The 21,970-nt window shown below is 45.5% G+C and overlaps 2 protein-coding genes across 3 annotated transcripts; one reads left to right on the forward strand and one right to left on the reverse strand.

Moving 5' to 3' along the window:
* The first annotated feature begins 113 nt into the window (after positions 1-113).
* Positions 114-13,078, forward strand: LOC119124019 (RNA polymerase II elongation factor ELL2). 2 transcript variants are annotated; one of them, XR_005098160.1, is made up of 13 exons: positions 114-277; positions 2,321-2,368; positions 6,882-7,003; positions 7,758-7,912; positions 8,796-9,037; positions 9,198-9,322; positions 10,427-10,559; positions 10,709-11,114; positions 11,264-11,318; positions 11,554-11,725; positions 11,830-11,874; positions 12,189-12,388; positions 12,439-13,078. XR_005098160.1 is itself a non-coding variant. In XM_037253602.1 (12 exons), the coding sequence occupies exons 1-12, from the start codon at positions 140-142 to the stop codon at positions 12,297-12,299; spliced, it is 1,752 nt and encodes a 583-aa protein (XP_037109497.1). In that variant the 5' UTR covers positions 114-139; the 3' UTR covers positions 12,300-13,078. The 2 variants fall into 2 exon arrangements, 1 of the variants encoding a protein (XP_037109497.1); XM_037253602.1 differs by having other exon boundaries at positions 12,189-13,078.
* An 808-nt stretch (positions 13,079-13,886) lies between these two features.
* pex11a (peroxisomal biogenesis factor 11 alpha) lies at positions 13,887-16,549 on the reverse strand. The gene is made up of 3 exons (XM_037253743.1): positions 16,278-16,549; positions 16,055-16,170; positions 13,887-15,035 (listed from the first exon to the last, which is right to left on the reverse strand). The coding sequence occupies exons 1-3, from the start codon at positions 16,331-16,333 to the stop codon at positions 14,467-14,469; spliced, it is 741 nt and encodes a 246-aa protein (XP_037109638.1). The 5' UTR covers positions 16,334-16,549; the 3' UTR covers positions 13,887-14,466.
* Positions 16,550-21,970: the final 5,421 nt, after the last annotated feature.

Consider the following 21,970-nt stretch of genomic DNA (forward strand, 5'->3'; position numbering starts at 1 on the left):
AAACCAACCTGTCCGTACTTAAAGGTTGTACTTGTACGTGCGGCTTTGCGTGTGCATGTTTGCCCAGGAGCAAGCCTGGCCCCACCCCTCGCCGTGACGTCACAGGGCAGGAAGTCGCTGGTTGCGTTCAGTTGTAGAAATGGCAGCGCTGAGGCAAGAGCGTCGCTACGGGCTCTCCTGCGGCAAAATCCACAAAAACAGCCCCAATCGAACACTTTATCACGTCAAACTCACTGACACCGCCATCCGGACCCTCGAAACCTACCAGAACTTGAAGGTAGGACAAATTATCATCTTGAACTGCCTTTTTTTTTTTTTTTTTCTCCGCAAACGCTTTCTTTTCTTTTTATTTTCATTTTTTTTTTTTTTTAAATCGAAAGTCCAGGAGCTGGAAAATTCCTGCTGGGAACTAGTTTTCGTCCTCCAATGTTGGTGGTTAAAGTTATAAATGGAACCGTTTTCAAATGAGAAAGCAGTTCTGAGAAAACGTGTTGATTTTCGAGCTTGGCTTCTTCGGATCATAACACAGCGCTGCGCTCCAAATAGACTTTTAACCAATGAAGGGATTTGATCAAATTCTCATCGTAAGCCTCCAGAACAATTTGTTTTTAGCGCAATAAGAAAAGCCGATCTAATTTCGAATGGTGCTTGTTTGTCAAAGAATAATCCCTTCCGCCCCTGAAAGAAGTTGCCATATGATAAGAATGTCCTGCTGTTTTCGTATTGCGTTCAAAACCGCAGCAGTTTAATCAGTAGGTCACAAAGTACCAGCAAGTATAATATGTCACCCTCAACGTACTTCCATCGGCAATAAAATACAGTATCAGTTAATAAAAGTAAGAATTATATTCCAGAAAGCTACTGTAACATGATTCGCAGTTTGAACATTAACACGGCACTTAAATATTGCAAAATAAAAACCAGTACTTGAAGAATATTTCCATTAAAATTAATTGATCATAAAGGTAAAACATGGACTGAGGGGGGAAAAAGCTGAAAACAAACTGTTCTTGAAGTTTAACTTGTATCTTAAAATTGATCTTAATGAAAGTTTAGAAACAAACAACTCTAAAGGCCTTGATGCAAATGTATTGTGCTAAAAAGCGAAATACAACTAAACTGCAGTGTGTGACAATCTTTGGCTTGCTTCGATAGTTTCACTTTGCCAATCAATGAGGTCACCGATTATCATCCCTGCTTGGTCAATAAATCAATAACTGTACTTGCGGAATGTTTCCATTCAAATGTCATGCGCAAAAAAGGTTAAATACAACCAAATGGTACTCTGGCTGTGATTCTTCAGCCTACCACTAGGGGCATTCTGACACCCACTGAGTTGAGTGAAGTTGCGTCACTGTCAAAGCAAATGTACTGACCTGAACTTTGGCACAAAAAAATAATTCCATGTCCTAAACCGCAGCAATTTTTTTTTCAACTTTTGCATTAAATAAACATTAAATAAAATATACTTGAGAAAATTCATCTTTCCTGCATGCCACAATGTACACATGGTTGTTAGCTCGCAAGCTAACAGCTCGCATTGAAATTTGTCAGCGTGGAGGCAATTTTTGACAACGAACACGTTTCTTCTTCTTATTGCGTGCAATATGGAGTTGAATGGCAGCCAAGAAAATGGGAACAATGCTCCGCAACAGGGAGGATATTTCCCCAAAGCATTAATAATGAATTAAAAGCCCTGTCAATCACTGGCGCAGCTGTAGTTCACAGATAATAGTCTCATCCTATTAACCATGTATCATCTTGCCTTAAAGGCACCACATTTTTTTATATTTCTTCTTAATCCGCAGGGGGGCAAAGGGGAAAATAGAAGTGGTCTTATGCCAGCCCCACTTGTACGAGAGGAAAAAAAAAAGGCCTTTTAATGAAAACTAATTGCTTTCAGAAGGAGGTTGCTGCGTCCTCGGGGATGCGCCGCGCTCCTGATTTGCATTTCGTGAAGAAATCGGCTGCAATGGCCCCGCCCCCCACCCTGCAAACACGCTCCAGTGACACGAAGATAGTTTTGTTTTCACCACGCGTATTTCTGGCAAGAAAGAAAGCCCAGACGACCAACGCACGTCGGGAGGCCTCGGTGGCATTTTCTGCCGGTGACTCCCGAGGAAGCTTTTACTCATCACTCGTCACGAATTGTGGCAGAGTTAGGAGGAGGGGCAGGGCAAAAAAGTGTGACGGGGTGCTTCATCTTTTCATGTATGTGTGGGTGAAAAAAACTTGTTTGGCACATTGCTGTCATGTTTTGAGGCTATAAACATTTTGGGCACGATTCCAAAATGATCATTTTGCTTCTTTTGTCTCTCAGGCATCACTGCCCAATCAGACGTCAATTTGCTTCAAAGGAAGTCAGGGGGTAAGTTTTTTTCCCTCGTGCATCAGAAACCACATTGTAAAAATATGACCCGACTTCTGGCTCACTTCTTAAGAAGCAGCCTTAATTGCGCAAGCGGAACAGGTCGTCGACTTTGTGACTCATAAGATGGTGCCCAGATTTTAGCCACAAACATGACAAGTGTGAAGGAGAGGCTCTTGCTGAGCTCAGCTTCTGTGACAAATATTTTGAAAGAGAAAAGACCTGCATCGCGTCCGCCGCGGGTTTACCCCGCCGTCCCTTGTCTAAAAGAAGTCCGCCTAATCCCCGCCAGAGCCGATTGCCAAAGTGACTTTGCTGCGTGCACAAATGCAGGCCCGATATACGGCCACGAGGTCCCGGAAGCTCAAAGACGTCCCCCCCCGGCCGTGTTGCATTTTGGGCCGATTGTTGGCAATTAAATGGCGGCGGCCTTGCAAGCGGAAAACGAGAGCAAGCTGGAATCATTGAAGTGATCAATAACGGGTATACAAATGAAGGTGTTGCAATTTCAAAGAAAGACGAGTCCAAGCGGTGCGAGAGCACCACGCTTTTTCAAGGAATTTTTCCCGGGCGGCTCTGCGTTCCCAGGGCAAGGAATTTCACATCCCTGTGCCGGGCAACTGGCGATTGTGCTTGCCAGCTTTTCTCAGCGGGACTGAGACGGCCTCTGTACGTTGTTGCTCAGGTGTTGCCGACTTGAGTGTTTGTACGTTCTGGCGCTGAATGACCCCACCCCCATCCGCCCTCTCCATTATTGGGTTGTTTCACCATGTTTGGAGTGACTGAAGCACCACAAATGAGTCTTTTGCACTTGTCATCTTTTTGCTCGCCGCCTCCCCCTTCTTTTGTTTGTCTTGAAGCTAATCGGAATAACAATTGTAGGAATGCAGCGCAATCTCAGCGAGAGGGAGAGTCGCGGCACGTGTTGCCCATCGCTTCTTCCAGGTTGCTCAAGTCCCAGCTGTCTTTGTTTCCACCCATGAATCACACATTTATTTTATTTTATTTATTGAGGCCCGCCCGTCTGTCCTGATTGCGGTCTGGAGTGTCAATGAGGGCCTTTCGAGTGACCGGGCCGGTATTTGATTGTGGTCCGAGGACCGGCTCGGGAGAGGCCAGGAACGCTCTGCAGCGCAGTTAGACAACCGCGAAACGCCAGCTTGTGTCTTTGTGCAGGTGTACCTAATGAAATATCCAGCCCTGTAAATGTTGACTATATTTACAGCCATTAGATTTTGTGGCATTGTAGGAAATAACCAGGCATCCTCCAGGGAAGCGCTGTTATTGTCTTTGGATCTGAGGTAGAAAAAAAAAAAAAGTCAGGCAGTTGTTGTTGTCTCCATCCTAAAGGGGGGGCGAGGCTTGGGGTGGGGGGACGCAATGAGGCTGACAGATTAGCCCTGGCTCGGTGGAGAAAGACTGATTCTGCGTGGCATAACAAGGCGGCAGCACCTTGGGGGATGTTCGACAGTTGCCCATCCCCATCTCCATCTCCTCACGCGACTGCAGACAGCGCCCCCCCCTCCCCTTTTTTTCCGCTTTTTTGCTTTCCTGTCTCGACCCACCCCCCGTCCCCCCCCACTGTCGTCAATAGTTTTTCAAGCACATCCCAGCTGGGCTCACAAAGAGCTTGTTGAAAAAAATGTTTTCTCGGCCACCTGGGCTTGATCTTCTGCAAGCTGGAGGTCTGAGAGCTTGAAGGTTTTGAGATCCAGTTGGGTCCCAAAGTGGCTTTTTTACAGGATACTTTCCTTTTGAGGATTGGACTCATTTTCTGTCAATACATTTTATTTTCAAAGTTCACTTTTTCCTACTCTTCAAAATGTTTTGTGTCAACTGCCCCTAAAAAACAATCGATCAATGACTGATGGTGTCAACAAATCGTTCAGAGGGAAGCAGTCAGGTGGAAATTCTCTCGCTTGACCACAATGCCCCCCCCTCCCCCGGCGTGGAACATTCCGAAAGGGGGACCGGACCGTCCCTCATGCACCGGCTTTCCTGGAAAGCCAGCCCCCCTCCCTCCCGGCCGGCCACACGTCCCCGCTGTTCATGAATAATCCAGGCGAGCGGCGGGGGGATGCGGCGAGAACAAAAGACGGCAGCTACGGCTGAGCAGGCTCCGATGAGAAGACAATGGGGACTAGTGTGAGGACAGACAAGAGGGGGCAAGAGGCACAAGACTTCGAAATAAAAAAATAGATGGATCCCTTTGGTGCATCTTAAAAGATGAGCCACTTGAAATATGCTCCAGGACTTAAAGATGGACTTTTTTTTTTTTTAAACAAGGACATCAGCGATGGCGTCTTGTGTCCCCCTCCCCCCCTCCCCTCAGAGTTTTTCTGTTCCAGTCCAGTTCACACCTTACGATGGCTTGAAGGTATTTGACATCTCCAAACACAGACCGTGCCCGGAGGAGCAGATGTGGCCGGGTCGGGCCGGGCCGAGCCACAGAGGCAGTTATTGTATCTGAGGGGAGGGGGGCAGCACAGTGACACGATGCCAGCAAACGTGGCCGTCCTGATGCTCGCCTCCTTCTGGAAGCGTCTAAGCGGTGGGTGGTATTGCGACACACGCACGCCGCTAATCACGTCTTCCCCATGAAGCAATTCATCATCAGATTAAATTTGTACACTTGTAATTAGCGCACAGCAGAGAATAAGCCGTTTAATGAATTCTTGCCTTCATAGCCAGACGGACAAATATGTCCTCTTTGCATATTTCCCGGAACGACGCGATGAGCGACAGCGTCAAAGCGCCGAAGACGCATACGATGATTATTCAAAGGTGCCGCGTTCGACCTTTTAATTGTTCCGAGTCCATTCAAGTCATTACGTAACTTGATGACGTAACTTGAGCGTCTAAGTAGGCTACGGCCAGCCCACGGTGATAAAAATGTCACCCGCTGGAACAGTCAACAGAACATTTAGAGGCAGAGCAAAGAGGAGCGTGTGTACTTGGAGAGCAAAGAGGAGCAGGAAAATGCTTCAGTTGCTCTCCTCCAAACGGTCTGACCTGAGTGACATTGATTAGAATTAGAATGCAAAGTGTGCACGGTGGCGTATAGAAGGACGGGGTGGGGGGGGCAACAGTTGAGGGTGGGGGAGGCTCGTGTGCTGCTGCCTCCAGCCCCAAAGCCAGGACGGATGTGCTGGCACCGTTTGGCTGAGCGTCGCTTGGACTTGTTGCTTCTAATTGTGGTGGCTGCTGGATGTCCCTCACAGCAAACGTTTGTCCTCCCCCCGAGGACGAGTGAGGTCCGTCTGTTGCCTGCTCCTGTGCACTTTGATGCTTTAATGTCTCTTGATTTGCCCCAATCCCAAAGCAGACATACGCAGCCCCCCCAATACACTTTGCAAGCGTCCAGGCAGAAATAGGTCAGACTTAATGATCAGCTGCGTGTCTCAAGTGTCCATAGCCTTGCTGCCTTGCTTCCATGCTGCATTGCTTCCTTGCTTTCTTTCTTCCTTGTGTCCTTGCTTCCTTGACCCCTTACTGCCTTCCTTGTTTCCTTGCTTCCTTGCTGCCTTGTTTCCTTGCTTTTTCATTTTGTGCTTGACATGGGTGGGCCGTGCTGTTGATGGGGGCAGGGTGAATGGCATGCATTGCCTTTCACAAGGGGAGAGGGGAGAGCTGCTGCTCATTGGCTACCCATCCCAAAAACAAAATGCTTATGGCTTTGCTGCATGACTGGGCATTTGTGACAGTCCTGCCCGCCACATCTGCCAGGGGCAATGAGCCCTGAGCGACTCAGCTTATAATCAATCACTTATGACCGATGGCGACGCAGGCAGCCTGACATTTGTTTTCCTTGAGTCCCAAAAAACCCAAAACTGTGCCGCTTTACCCTCTGGCGCTTTTGGCCGCGACATCCGACATACAAAGACAACAGCACGCGGCGGCCACTCGGTCAACAGTTAGCGCAAATTCACACTCTCATATAAAAGATGGAAATTATTATCGGGTGTCTTCAGAATCTAGGACAAAAATGTGGAGGGCAAAAGACAGCCGGTGCGTTGTAAAGGACGCATTACCTGCTCGCTAATGACTTTGCCAGTTGAACTTTGCTTTTAGTGGAAGTAGGTTTTGGGGTCGTTTGATGTAACGTGTCCCTGACAGAGACAGCCTCACTCGCCATGCTGTGTTGCCATGGCTACATGGACAGCCCGCGATGAAGAGGGAAAAAAAAAAAAACGCTCTGCCATTGTTCTGTTCAGCCTTTCAGACAGACTCCTCCCACAAACGGTAACAGGTCACCATCCTTGACCTGGGACGACGAGTCGAGTCAGCCCGTATGAGAAAAAAAAAAAAAAAAACGAAGTGAAAGTCAAAATGGGTACATCGAGTATTTTTCAAAACTCAGGCGACATCTGGGATTGATCAGGCCCGCGTTTTACGGAACCAACTGGCAATGCCAGCTACACACTCAAGGCGACGCCGTCAAACTTTATTTACACCTCCGCAAAATATATTTTGCTGCAACTCTTATTTTTTTACTCTATTTGACCCTTTCCAGTACATCAAGATCCCGACTTCGGAATCCCCCGATGGATTTAGAGTCTTCTCGTTCTACCTGTCCAGCGACAGCAAAGACAAACCCCAGTCCAGCTTCGACTGCATTCATCAGTTTGTTTCCGGGTAAGCAACGACGTGTATTAGCAGACAGGACACGCGAGGCTAATTGCGGTGAAAGGCTTCAAGATATTTTGTAAAGTGGGACAAATAAGGTTGAACGTCACTAACAATTGTATGTGCGATGCGCCTTGCGCCATTCACACTTTCATACAAGACGCTCAAGCTGTGTTAAGCTACACAAGAATTTAGCTAGCTTGCTAGTAACCAACGTTAGCCGCCAACTCTGCTGACTGAAATTTACAATGTCTTCCTCCTTGAAATCTGTACTCAAGCTTTGTTAAGCCATACAAGAAGTTAGCTAGCTTGCTAATGACCGACGTTAGCCACCAACTCTGCTGACTGAAATTTACAATGTCTTCCTCCTTGAAATCTCTACTCAAGCTTTGTTAAGCCACACAAGAAGTTAGCTAGCTTGCTAGTGACCAACGTTAGCCGCCAACTCCGCTGACTGGGATTAAAATGAGTTCGACTGATGCTTTCCACGAAATTCATCATAAGAACGAGTTTAGCACGCCGTGTTCTGAATGTTTCTGTGTAGTCTCCATCTCAAAGACGCCAACTGTTTACGGTTGTCGCCACTTATCGACTAATGAATAGAATTGACGTAACCCGTGCTTTCCGTGAAATAAGTCCAAGAGACTGTTGTGACCTCGTAAATGCGCTCAACTGACGCATGGGTGCTATTATTATTATTGTGATGGATGGCTAGCGCTTAGCTTGCCACGCTAACACACATTTTTGGCGGTTCCATGAAAAGGGAGGGCAAGGATCAGCTGGAGAGCCAGGGCAGCATCCAGGACAAGATCACTGTTTGCGCCACCGACGACTCGTACCAGGCCACACGGGAGCGCATGTCCCAGGTGGAGAAGGACATCTGGAGCCGCTCGGCCATCGAGATCAAACCGGGGCCAAGTAGGTCACGTGATGCGCAAAACTGTGATTTGATCCAAGTGCACCGTTGCGATTATGCGTGGAATCGAGCAGATCGCCGACACGATAACGGGCTTTCGTTTAACTGCTGTCACGCTGATCTGGATTGGCCTAAAAAGGTCATTTGGCTGTCTGAGATTGGCCCACTTCTGCAAAAAGAAAGTCACAGGGAAAGCGCAATGTTCGCTAAACAGGCATTTAGGAGCAACGTAGCATAAAATTTGTTTGTTGCTTGTAAATGCACCACTTTAATTAAATCTGAGGGTTGAGCTATTTATACATCTGTGCAAAGTTGACATAGAAAGGCTCAAGTTAGAGAAGAGCACAGACGAGTTTTTTCTTTTTTTTTTGCCTTCGGTCTGCAAATAGCCGCAGAAGTTGGCTTGCTAGTTTTCACATCTAACTCTTTGAGCGAGGTGAGTTACGTCTGCCTCAGCCACGTGCTTCTTCAAAATGTACCGTTGCGTCTTGGACCTATGGCGACCTCCAAAGCATGGCTTAAAGTTGTAATAAGATTATGGAGCGCAGATAGCTATAAGCGGCGCCTGCCCAGGTCCGGCTGGCCGGCCCAATTAGTGGATGGATGTTTGCAAGAAAGGGCCTCTGTTTGCTTGTGGCTTCAACTTTCCTGCTATTCTTGCAGCAAGACTTGTTTGGCCACTTTGCTGGATTTCACAGGAGAAAACGTGCTCGGTATAATGGCCCGGGTCCCGGTTGCGTAACGCCGCAGAGTAACTGTGCTGAAGGCATTTGGAAAAGCCAACAGATGACTCCATTTGGGTCCCGGTTCTGCCATCTGTTTTGTTTCCCTTTGACAAATGCTCGACTGAGATCTGACTGCACGTGTCTTTGTTTTTGATCTCAGGTAAGTGCGTGAAGGTCCACAGGAAGCAGGGTCCGGTTGCGGGCTCAGACGGCAGCAACAAGCACTCGCCCAGCAACAAGAGGAGCCTTGTTCCCAGTCCTGCGGCACACCGGCCCTTGCGAGAGCGCGTGGTCCATCTCCTGGCCTTGAAACCGTATAAGAAACCCGAGCTGCTGCTGTGGCTGGAAAGAGAACGGGCCGCTCCGAAGGACAAGGCTGACCTGACCTCGGTGCTGGATGAGGTGAGACGTAGAAGAACAATCCAACCGTAGAGATAAGATCACCGAGAGAAATGAAACCACAAAGGGATGGATGATCCAGAAAAAGAGTTCATCATAGTGCAGTCGGTTCTGTTGTTCTCGAGATGTCCCGACAACTGATTGTTGTTGTTTTTTTGTTCAGGTTGGCAAGCTGAACCTTAAAGACAACAGCTATTCTCTGAAGGACGAGCTCTACAGACACGTCCAAAGAGACTGGCCCGGCTACCTGGACGAGGAGAAGCAACTCATCCACAGGCTTCTCATCAGGTTCACTTCACCATTACCACTTTCGCTGCTCTGGTTTGATGTCCAAACATGTCTGACTGTCAATGTGCGAGCATTTCTTCCCTCATATTTAAAAAAAAAAAATAAAAAATTACTTGTTGACTGAATCAGCAGCGCCCCTGCTGGCGGCAACGCAGTAGTGCATTCTGCATTGATCAAATTTGAAAGGCTTAATGACATCATTATGATCTGACATTATCACGTTTTGTAGTTGAGTTAGTTTGAGTCTCAGGAAGAAAATTGAACTGAAAATGTTTTGGTACGTTTTTTTCGATAACCGCTTCAAACACGATAGCACGATTGCCAATTCTGTGCTTCAAAAACCAAACCGGATCAAGTTTGTGAGACTCCCGATACAAAAAAATCTCTTGCCACTATTTTATTTTTACTATTACAGATGTTATTGCATTTGAGAAAAAAAAGGCTGGATGTGGCAGCAATAGCAATGCTAGAAAAAGTCCGCTAACGTCTACAAAAGGGCGCTGCGGTCACGCCAAAAGGCGAAGCATTCTCTGCACTGATGAATCTCTTAAAGGACACATCAAAGCGGATGGAAATAGATTGGCCTCGTACTTGCTTGCCAAGTGGCATTAGCGTAGCGTAGCATGGGTAGCGTAGCACTGAAGAGCTAAGGCTAGCGAGGCTGAGCTTTACAGGGCTTTACGCTTTTTCTTTCTTCCCTCCTTCATGTGCCTGCCAGTAATCACGCAGGCCGTGTGCTTCTCAAGTGTATTTGGCTAATTGTGCCCCCCCTTCCCCTCCCCGCCTTGTTAACAACCCCTGCTAAGAGCAAAACACTTTGGTTGAGGTAATTAAATTGTACTCCAAGCGTGAAGATGCAAATACAGGCAGCGGGGCTCTTTGTGTTTGTGGCGCGGCGGGTTCCAAATCAGACTCGCTGATCATTTCTCAGAACAAGGTGATGAAAACGTGGAGGAGTTACTTATGGCACTTTTTAATGCAGAAAAAACACAGCAAGCAGATGAAAGGAGCCGAGAATTTGCTCCCGCATCTGCCGCTATTGTGGAAACACGTTCACTCGTCTCGTCGACGGGCTGACAGCGCTGTTCTTCATCTCGTCTTCAGGAAGCTTCAGCCACTCCACAGCAGCAGCGGCGGCAGCGGCGGCCAGTTGAGAAGTCCCCAAGGCAGCCAGTCATCCCACAAAACGCCCGGGGACTCCCCTTCTTGCTTCAGCCCCGCAAAGACGCTCTCGGCGGTAATTGTTCACCTTCAATGCTTTGGCCTTTCCCCGGCTCGTAAGGGAAGTGGAAGGGAATTTCCTGAGTGATTGCGATCAGGAGAGCAAAGGCACTTGACCCGTGTGTCCGTTTTGCCGCTAATATCCAAACTTTCTCCCCCCCGTAGAAACGGCCTTTGCCTTTGGATCCATCCAACTTTCAAAGCCCCAAAAAACAAAGACTCCTAGAGCACCCCTTGCCACACCAGTTGCCGTCCCACGTGGACGACGGCACCGACCGGGCCCAAAGTTCCTCGGACCACAAAGGCGACAATCATCTCTGGGCCTGTCCCAACGGCCTGCACTCGCCCCATAAACTGAGCGACTCCTCGTCCGCCGTTCCCAAAACGGCTTCCAAGGCGCTGAAGTCCCCCAACGCGGACGCTTCCCTTTGCACTGACCAACAACTGCCCAACGCTCTACATAAAAAGAAGAAGTCGAAAAAGCACAAAGAGAAAGAACGCGAGCGCTTAAAAGCGGAGTGGATGGTGGAAAACAGCCCGGACCTGAAGAAGAGCCAAGAAAATCTCAAAGGTAAACTCGTTAAGTCAGCCCGCTCGTCTTAACGCGTCACAAATTGATGATTGACAGCCGGCTGACCTCCGCGCTTCGATACGACTTTTATGTGACGCTGGCTAGCCTTATGGAATTTGCGTTGGCTCATTTGCGTGCTTTCTTCTTAGGAGAGAAAACCCCCGTCAGACAAACCACAAAAAAGGACCTGCCGGACTTTTTCTTGTGAGTCAATACCATCGAATCAGCCCAAAGCTTTCAAAACATTTACATGAAATCAAAGTTAAGCCAAAATGTCTGCGTTCTTCCCTGAAACTGGCTTTGAAAACAAATGACCTTATGCTTCCATCTGTTCAACTCATTACGCAGCAATGGCAACTCACTCCACTATCCTCTAGCGTCACCTAGTGGAAGATCAAATAAAGACACTTCCCTTCAAAAATAAATGTTTTTCTTTCAGAAAATACGGCCCAATTACAGCACTGGAACAACGCGAGCAATACAAAGAAGACTTCTGCTCCGAGTACGACGAATACAGAGCCCTTCACGACCGCATCGGAGCCATCACCGAGATGTTTGTTCAGTTAGGCTCAAAGATCAACACGCTCTCGCCGGGAACGCAAGAGTACAAGGTACTGCCTGGACCCGCCAGGGTCAATCCGGTTCCTCTACTTGTAAAAACACATCTGATAAGCAAAGCTGTTTGCTTTTCTCCCCTCTTTTAAATGTTTTCCAGCTAATGGAGGAGCAAATACTACAAAAGTACCGCAAGTATAAAAAGGTACGTTTCAATTATACAGAAGCACTTAGGTGACAAGAAAAGTCAACTTTCAACTGGCATTTCAGTCAGGCAGTCATTCTTTCGGGATCCCAATTATTGATTAACAAAGTGTCGCCTTGACGCCACCAGGGAACGCTGTTTGCCGAGGCTGTAACTTGTGAATGAACCAATTGTATTAGAACAGTCGAGTTAATCAGAGGCGCTTAAAACGGTGGGGCTGATATTTGTGTGTTGCTTTCAAAACAACTTTGAATGCGACTGCTTCATTTGCAAACCCAACTCACTCGAGCCCTCTCTCCTTTTGCGTCTCTTAGAAGTTTCCCGGCTACAGGGAAGAGAAGAAACGATGCGAGTACCTCCACCAGAAACTGTCACATATCAAAGGTCTGATCTCAGACTACGACCGGGCGCAGGAGCTCTCGTAGGAAGGATGAGTGAGTGCCTTGAGAAGGGACCAAAAGACTTGCAGCCGAGCCAAAGACTGATAGGTCGGTCGTGTTTCCGCGACTCGCTTGACTCCTTGCGACTCGCTTGACTCCTCCTCCGTGTGTCGACGGGGCGAAGGAGCCGCGAGAGGCTGCAAATGAATTGTCCTGCTGTAAACTGGGCAGATGTGCAAATGTAAGCCAAATCCTGCTTTTGACCTTTTCCCCAAATTCTAGAGTTGATGGTTCGTGCCCAAATGATTCATGCGATTCTTTCTCATGCCACGCAGAAAGTATTCCAAGGATGGTACAATCAGTCGTAGGGGGGAACAAACATGCATCACTCGGAGAAAAGCTTTCGCTCGCTCTTTGACGCACTTTATTAATTCACGTCAAAACATTGATTCGTTTGAACGACTCAAATAAAAAAAACAGGGCTGTCCCTCCCTCCTGATCACGTGAAGACTCCCGTCCGTCTTTTAAAACAAACCGGATTGTGATTAATCATTAAGGGAAACAAAAACCAGCACAGCAAAGAAGTCAAACTTGATTCAACTTGAAGCCTTAATTTGCATATAAAGAAATGTATTTTTCTGACCATAAAGATGATGACATCATCCATACAATTTGAATGAATTCTATTTTTTGTAAAAATGTTTGGCGGTAGTATCGGGTAAGGACTCGGCATCGGAGGATGCTGAAAATCAGGTGACTTGAGTGCCAAAAAAAATAAAACACATCATCCCTACCAAAAATAATCTTCCTGTAGCACTGGAACCTGAAAATGTTGATCATTGAAACTTGGGCCATGTCAATTTCTGCGTTTCTATCGAGCTTCGTGTCTGTCGCCCATGTCGGCTAGCTGACCACAATTTTTGTTTCTTTTGTATATCACAAACACATCAATATTTATTAGCACGGAAATAATCGCAGATGTGATTTGAAAATGGCCGCACGCCGCCGTTGCTCAATTTGGTGCGCTTCAATAAAGACGAGCGAGCGAGCTCAGTCAGGTCAGAGGACAATATTTATTACGATTGCACAGAATATTCTTTTCATTCCAAACAGAGGGGTGCCAACGCATTTCTTGATGCTAAAGCAAACTGGGAAAAAAATTAAGTGAGTCAAGGAAAAGCCAACAAGTGTCATTGCGAGATGACGACGCGCTCGCTCATCATCCCGATTGATTGTAGCCGTTTTTGTAAGCAGCAAAATACTGAAGGTGCCTTGTTTATCCACAGGGACATAAAAGAAAAAAAAAGTTCGGCACCATTAAAGTGCTTTTGCGTCGCAAGTTCATTTTTCTCGTCCTTCGTGGCAAAAACGTCTTAGTGGGCCGGATAACAATTAACGCCCGAGCTTGACCCCACGTGGGCCTCCAGAACACCAGTATATGTTTTGGCACAAGGGAGCCATTGGTCATATCGATAATGTTACACGGCAACTAACGTGAGCGACAAGCCCTCATTTTTCTCTACGTGACGCAACCAAATATGAAATGAAAGAAATCCCGGCAGGCAAGCCATCGGCCGGAGAGAAAAAATGTCTTATTTATTTCTCCGTGTTGGGATTATTCCTCTTTGCAAATTATTTGTTTTCTTTTCTACAATAGAACCTGCAAGTGTGGGCCAAGGAAAATGGAATATATTTTTTGCAATTCTGATGTGTTGTTATGCAAATACTGGCTTTGGAAGAAAAAGCTCTCAGGAAAACAAATGTATTCTTGTCTCAGCCCCACCCCCACAAAAAAAAGAAAATAAAGCTATTTTCAGGGGAACAGTGTGACATTTAGAGATGTGTGTTTTAAAAAAAAAAAAAGTGTTTTTAAATGCGAGCCTACAGACTATTTATTGGGGGTTGAAAAACGGTTTTTTTTTTCCGTACTACTTGACGCCGACTGCCAACTTATGTCATCTCGACCGTTAATATCAAAATTGGCGAATAATCGAGTTCAAGCCGCAATCGTCAACGTCGGTTCATCCCCCTCATACGTGAAAAAAAAAAATCACCTCACATTTTATTTGCTGAGTTATCATATTCAATCTATTGTGCTGCCCATTCAAACAATTAAATTGAGAATTAAAGTTCAATGAACAATTATCAAATTGTGCCTTTCAAAGCTTCCAATTTTAAAAATCGTCCTTGTCCGAGCCAGGAAAGAAACACATCACGCTTTGATTTTCAAATCGGGCCGCACGAGGGTTACGATTCCGATGAGCGATGACAGCAGGCCGCAAAAGGCGACGGCGCCCGCGTTGGAGCGGTAAATGCCCAACTTGTCCAGCGGGATAGACAAATCACAAACGTTCTTGACAGTGTCCAAAAGAACGGCCGGCTGGGATTTGAAGCAGTGCAGCAGCAGGAAGACCAAAGCATCCAACTGAGGGACGGTCACCTCGGCCACGTCGGGATTCTGCTTCAGATGTGAAATCATCTTCCGCCTGAAGTGCTTCTCCCTGGTTTTCTCCGCCACGAAGCGGGAGATGACGTAAACATCTCGACTAAGGCTCATGACGAGCGAGAGGAGGTAGCATCGCGAGGCGGCCGCGCTCCAACGCTCCTTGTCGATACCGGCCAGGAGGCCCACGCCGGCGGCCCACAGTGTGTTATCGCAGATGAAATAGAGAGCTCGGCCCACATCAGCCACCGCCAGGCAAAGGCAAAGCGCTGGGTCCGAGAGGCGTGCGTTGCGCTTGGCCGACTCAATGGCGTTTATTGTGTTCCCCAGCCTGAACACTGAGGAAAGGGAACAGACAAAAAGAAGGGGGTCAGTTAGGCAACATGATACAGCAAGCTAATCGTTAGCCCGTCCAAATCTGGCCAACAGATATATTATTTCGGTGATTGTGCAATTTTTTGCCTTTCCACTGACTTTGTTATTGTTCCATTTATGTTGAAGTAGGATTGGATTGTTGTACACGTTGTCACATGGTTATTTGAAATATGCCCCACATCAACAGCATGAACTTTCTCAGACATTTTGTGACCACCATGAGCCAAAATCTGGTACCAGCTCTGACCTTTGAAGCAGTTTGGGTCTGGAGGCTGCTCAGCTGGGACGCTTTAGAGAAATAATCAAGCGCTCTGCCAAGCGAGCCTTGACCTCATAACAGCAACAGGAGGGACAAGAATGTCTTTGTAAAGCAGAGCCAGCAGCTCGTATACAGTCCGTCTGGGAATTTTAGATTGAATCAGAACCTTGAAGTCCAAAAAGTGAGCCCGGGTAGAAAGTCAAAGCTGTCTGTCACCACACACACACACGGATCTCAAAGAGACAAGCCTCAAAGTCTCCCGCCGTTCACCACAATGCATTTATTGTGTCAAAGGTGAGAGACACACAGTGGTTATTTTGCCATCAGGTTTTCTCGCCATTGCTTGACTAAAAAAAAAGTTGCAAGCTGATCCTCTCTGGCTTTTATATTTTGATGACAATTGATTAATATTTATACAGAAATGTGTTCACGACTGTGAGTCATGGATGGAGGAGGAGGGGGGGCTTTTTTTTCCTCGTCATCGTCGGGGTCGCGGGTTCAATTAACAATAAGAATGTTTGGAGATTTTAATGCTTGGGTAAAATGTAATGACGTCATTGAAAACAAGCCCACCCCTTGTACAAATTTCATTGCAATACGTTAAAGAAAGAACAGCTTGTCTGGTATGTAACAATGAAATATTGATTCTACAGGCAGAGTTTGAGAGGGAAGGTCAAATAAGATTAGCAAATCTTTCGAACAATCATGATTGATGGAACTCACGCTTTCGTCCAGCACTCATGTTTGCCTCCAAACGTTCAAGTTTGCTCACAAGATCCTTTCGCCGGTTGTCGTTTCGAAGAGCGTACGCACACAAGGCACACGCGTATTGGGTGGCTCTAAAACAACAAGAAACAATTGTTCCCGGTGTTGTGAGCTAGTACTTTCTTTTGCGTAATAACATAAAATAATAAGAAATATAAAGTATGTATCTTTAAAAACCTACCTGAAAAGACGATCCCTACCCTGACTCTGGTTGATGACGTTTTGCACCAACTCCATGCCTGCTGCCTGGATCGTTGGAGAACAACTTGTTCTACTTGTTGCACGCTCTTTGGATCTGATTTCCCTGACTCAGCACAACGCCTGCGATAGTGTTCGGTCGTGCGGAATTACGCTCAGGTTTAAATTGGAGGTCAAAAACAAAAAGTTTGCAGCGATGGTTAAGAATTAAACTCGGTCCAAACTCGTTTTAACACGGAAGTTTTAGTGGGCGTAATAAATGCCGAGAGAGTTTTCGTCACGGACCGTTTGCGTTAGTGTTACTATGGTAACGCCTTAACCACTGATTTATTTTATTTTATTTATCAATCGATCGATTTATCCATCCATCAAGACCAAGACCCGATTTTAAGACCACGGACTATTCACACCGGATGTCACATTTGTTCATCCAATTCAGTGTGACTCATCTAACATCTTGTATTAATCATCTCAAAGGTCAGATCGAGTGGCGAATGTGATGAATGTGTGGGAGTAAATTGGCACGCATGGTTAATGTCTATGAAAATCCTACACAATCACAGCTTCGTTTGCTTTTATTTGACCTGCGGCATTTTGGAATAGCTTTTTTTGTGTTTGGAATATGTTGCGCATCATCTTCTGCGCCTGTTGCTAGGGAGATCACAGGCAGAGGCGTAGCCAGGAATTTTTCCAGTAGGGGCGCACGCCCACAGGAAAAAAAATCGAACATCACCCACGCCGTTCGCTGATCGCTAAAACAACATCCGGGTCCGGGAGGCAAACGGTGAATGGATAACATCGCGCACATAGAATAGCGCAAGCACATTCGCGCAAGACCGAAGGAAAAAAACGTCATGAAAATGAAGAATCGAAAAAGCTCGATTTTTTTCAACCGGGGCGCAGGGAGTCCTAACCGGGGCGCTGCCCCGGCTCGCCCCGGCTTGGCTACGCCTCTGATCACAGGTATCAAAAATGACATCCAGGATGGCCGACTAATGTCCGACAACTCAAATGGAATTATTAGCGACAAGTGAGAAATCATTTTAATGTGTAAAATATTTTTGCCCCGTGGAGAGTGTAACTGTTGTATTTCTTTTCCGAGGCCGAGAAATGAGTTTAATTATATACGTCCAGCATATTGTTTCCATTTTGGTTGCTTTTATAGTGCTTTGGAAATAAACATACATTTCATGTGGATGAGCAAGAAAGATTGGCGGTGAGTTGATAAAGCAGCACAGATGTTTGAACATCTTGTCTCCAAACCAGATAGCCGTTGCAATACCAGGATTGACCTGTAGATAGCAGCACAGTGTCACAGAGCACCCAAAACAAGCAAAGACAACAAAGCCAGCTAGCTAAGTGTTACCTTATCAGGTAATTACTTTGCGCTCGCAAACTATCGTACTTTTTGTTGTTATTTTGGTAAATTATTTGAGTAGTCTGTGAAGTCTTGTACAGTTAAATCTTAAACAAACACTCAACACAACTAGCCTGCTAAACGAATAGAATTTCGTTCAACGTCCCTGGCTTTGCTAAACCGTGCGCTCTTTTTTTTTTTTTTTTTACTTGACCACACACAGGTAGGAATTTGCAATAAGTAAATCACGAACAGATCTTAATCTTCAATCTTAATGGGAGGGGCGACAGAATGGAACATGCATTCATCCTAGGAACAGATTATTTGTTGTTGAGACACACAAAAAAACCCATTTATGTTTAATTGAGAGTTTAGCAAATGTTATTTCAAAATCTGCCAGGGGAATTGCAACCCGTCTCATGGCTGGATCTGATATCAAAAGACACCCGAGCGGATGGGAATGTGCTAAAACAGGTATTGTTTGATACTGATCATTGAGAATCGTGTCAATTTTCTGAAATCGATTGTTGATGAGTCAGGTGTTGCGGCAAAATGACAAGTTTTGCCCTATGGGTGAAGTCTTGACTAGTTTGCAGTTAGTTTACTAGTTTCCAACCCAATCAATCCAATACTAGCACGGTAATTGGAATTCAAAAGGAAGACTGTACTCTACCATGACCAATAAATACAACAATCGCTCAATTAACTGGTAACTCGTCCCCGGAGTCAGTCTGGAAAATAGAATCAAAATGTCTGCTTAGCTCTTAGCTGCGGTGCTGTGAGCGCCGAGCAAATTAAATCTATTTCAAGGCACGTTTGATCCCGAATGAGCGTAGTGGCGCTCGCGTAGCTTTCCATTTAATTGCTCCGCTGCGCGGCTGCAACAAATTGGCTATCGCTGAAATGACAAATTAAATTTTGGGCAAATGAGCGGCCAGCCGCCAAAAGGTCAAGCAAGCCGCCGTCAGCCACGCACGGCGGATGCTAATACAACTCTATCTTCCAAAATGGCAGCGGCTCGGCCCGCCTTCTCACATATTTCACCACGAGTCCGGAACATCGCTTTCCTTTACGTTGGAATCGAATGAAAGCGTTGCGAATGATGTTTGGCTTGATGATGTCATTTCGTGCAACGCTTCTGACGGCGTGTGCATTTGCGAGGGGGCTGACGGGCGTCCGTTCACGTGCCTGAATGATGAAAAGTCGCGTGCAAATTCAAGAGTTTTTATTCGCCATGTTTGAGCGTGCCAAACAAGGAATTTGACTTTGGTAAATCACAGCCTCTGTTCAACATTTAGGTGACTCACAACACTCAGGACATGTGAAAAATGGCAAATATTCTCAAACATCCCCTGATCTTAAACTACCAAGAGGGCAAGGAAAAACTCAAAACTCCAGCTAGGGGAAATGAGAAACCTTGAGAAGAGACCACGGATGGGAGGGTCCCTCTTCCAGGATGACCAGGCTGCAATGGATGCAGAGAGGACACATAGTACAAACAGTGTAGACAATTCAAAAAAGGTGTGGAGAGCAGGATGTTATTGCACAGTAATGACTCTGAGACTCTAAGAGTGGTGTGAGTTCATCAGAGCAACAGCTTGAAATGCTTGACTCTTTGTAGATGAGCGCACTGCCTTTTGAGGCCTGAGGAGCAAAGCCGTGCCGCTGGTGACCTTGGATCCTTTCCGTCTCTGCTCAATGTAAACCGGCCTAAGAGGTTCTTGAAGCGGTGATCTGTCAATCAATCGGGTTTCCGTGCTAATCAGCATAAGATGAATGATGTAAATCCGAGTCATTTTGCATCGAATCAAACGGGCCAGCTGGCGAATGTCGGATTTGTGGACGTGTTGACTGAGCCCTGTCCAACAACCGCTGGAAATTCTTTTTGTCTTTTTCAAAGTGATTCTCTGCGGAATTCATTTTGGAAGGGTGCCTCGTGCAAATGTAAACATGAAACGGCGCAGCTTGTTGTGCCTCCTCCGCCAGCGCATTTGTGCCATGGTGAACAGACGCTTCCTCCTTTCTTGGAATCAACACACTCCATGTTGCATGTCAACTCGCAAAAATAGATTGCATCTTTCATTGTCCGAAAGCAGATGAATGAAAGAAAGAAAGTGGACGCATTATTTGCTTTCTTTGATACTTGATGTCTCAATCAGTGTGTCGCTGTCAATACCAACTTTAAAGCACAATTAGCTTTGTTTTTTTGTTTTTTTTTGCTTAAATAATGATTCAATTAAGATGCATCGCACACGCCGGTTTAATTCAAATTGGAAGCACTCATGCAAATGTGTTCAAGTGAAAATACAAGCACTCGGGCAGAGAACACTTTGGGAATTACTCATTTATTTTATTCCACTTTCATTGTGAATTTAACATACAAAGCTTCAGCTTACTGGGGGGGAAGTGTTTTGCAGGTCAAAGGTCACAATCAAAGTGGGATAAAGTGTGAAATGTGGAAGTTGAACACGGGTGTGTAGACTTTTTCTATCACTGTCCCTGTGGACGCCCAAATCGAATCATTTCTGGGGGGTTAGTAATAATAATAATAATAATAAATCTAATAATTTCTGGGGGTTAGTAATAATAATAATAATTATGATTATAATTGAAATAATTAATTTCAGGCTTCATTCTTTCTCCTCAATTGTACAGGCAATATTGCTTTCTCAGTTAAAAGGCATCAAGATGTGTTCAATAAAGCAACGCGAGGTAGAGAAAGTGTTTTTCATCAGGCCGGCCGGCCGACCACTTGATCTGGTGGGCGTCCGTCTCGCTGCCTCTTCAGAGCATCATCAGTGGCACAAATGTTTGCAGCTCTCCACCAGATGAAACCACAACATCAGAGCGTCCTCTTTCTGTTTTTCTGGCTTCTGCCGCGTTCGCTGGAATTCAGCCCGCAGCTCTTTGGGTTCATCTGCTGTCATCTAAATTTTTGTTTTGTTTTCGCCCGTTATGGCGAATGAAGTCATTTTATTATGCAAATAACATTACGTGTTTGCATTTTCATTGCTAGCGTTTGACGGACGGTGCCAAAGGCTTCTTATCTTTTCGCCTATTCACAGCACGGGTTATTTGAAATTTCAAATATTTTTAGCTGACACCTTGTCGTCAAATCGCATCAGCGTTCCGTCACTCTGTCATTATTTTGGACCCTCTGCGTTGTCAAAACAAATCGTGGGAGTTTGCAAATACGGTGGGATGGAAAAAAATGAACTGTGTACTATTCAATGTACTGAATAGCAAAGTGCAGCCTACTTTGTATTCCGCTTTGGTCTGCCATCTGAGGGGAAATCAGCATTTTTTATTTTCAGAGGTCACAGAGCCAGATCCATCCATCCATCTCGCCACATTTCAGACAAACGAAGCCGGCCGGCGCTTTCTACTTTGGGCGAGACCCGGAGGTATCGCAAACAATGAAGAAGAGATGAATGTAGATTTTGGATCAGAACCGAGTCCCAACAGACGGAGGCCAGCAAGTGGCAATGTTTGGCCGACCCGCTGTTTCAAATATCACTGTTGAAAAAGTGAGCGAGATAAATCACAATATTACATAGATAATAGTTATTATAATAATAATAATTATTACTAAATTAAAATAAATTATATTAATAATAATAATTATTATTAATATAATTTATTTACGATGTATAATATTTTTTCAATTTCCTTATCAATAAATGGGAACTAAATTTCAGAGTTCAGCAGTAATAATTTGCACCATGTGCCTTTTTTGTTGAAAAAGTGAAGACATGCTCGAAATCGAAATCCTCTCCCGGCGGTTGTTTTGTCGCAGCTAACTACTTTCTATTTTTCTATTGAGTTTCATCACTCCAAGCGCAAATCTTGTAACAATACCGCCGCCGTTCACTCCTATGAAAAGACATGAAATCCGTTTAGTAAACGAGGCTTGTTGCCATGGTTACACGCACTCTATCTGTCCACAATCATTCCATTTGAATCTCATTAGATACCGCAAGCCTACTTGTTTGTTTTTTTTGGGGGGGTGACGATGATAATTTGCCAGCGTCGTCAGCCATTTGAAGCTCATCTACAAGTCAGTTGTTTTTCTCACGCCAAATTTGATAAGTCACACCGCTCTTCAGTGAGCAACCGAGATTGATAATTTGTCTTCCAAACATTTGCAGGAAAATGCCGGAACCAAAGTCGCAAGAGAGCTCAACAGCAAATTTGAACTTTTGTTAAATCTCATTTCGATCACATAAAAAAATGGCCGTTTAGCTGCTATGAAGTGACCAATCTGAAACTTATTAAAAATAATAATAATAATAATATGTAATAATGTAAACACATTACCC

Source organism: Syngnathus acus, chromosome 6 (assembly GCF_901709675.1).
Source record: "Syngnathus acus chromosome 6, fSynAcu1.2, whole genome shotgun sequence".
NCBI lineage: Eukaryota > Metazoa > Chordata > Actinopteri > Syngnathiformes > Syngnathidae > Syngnathus > Syngnathus acus.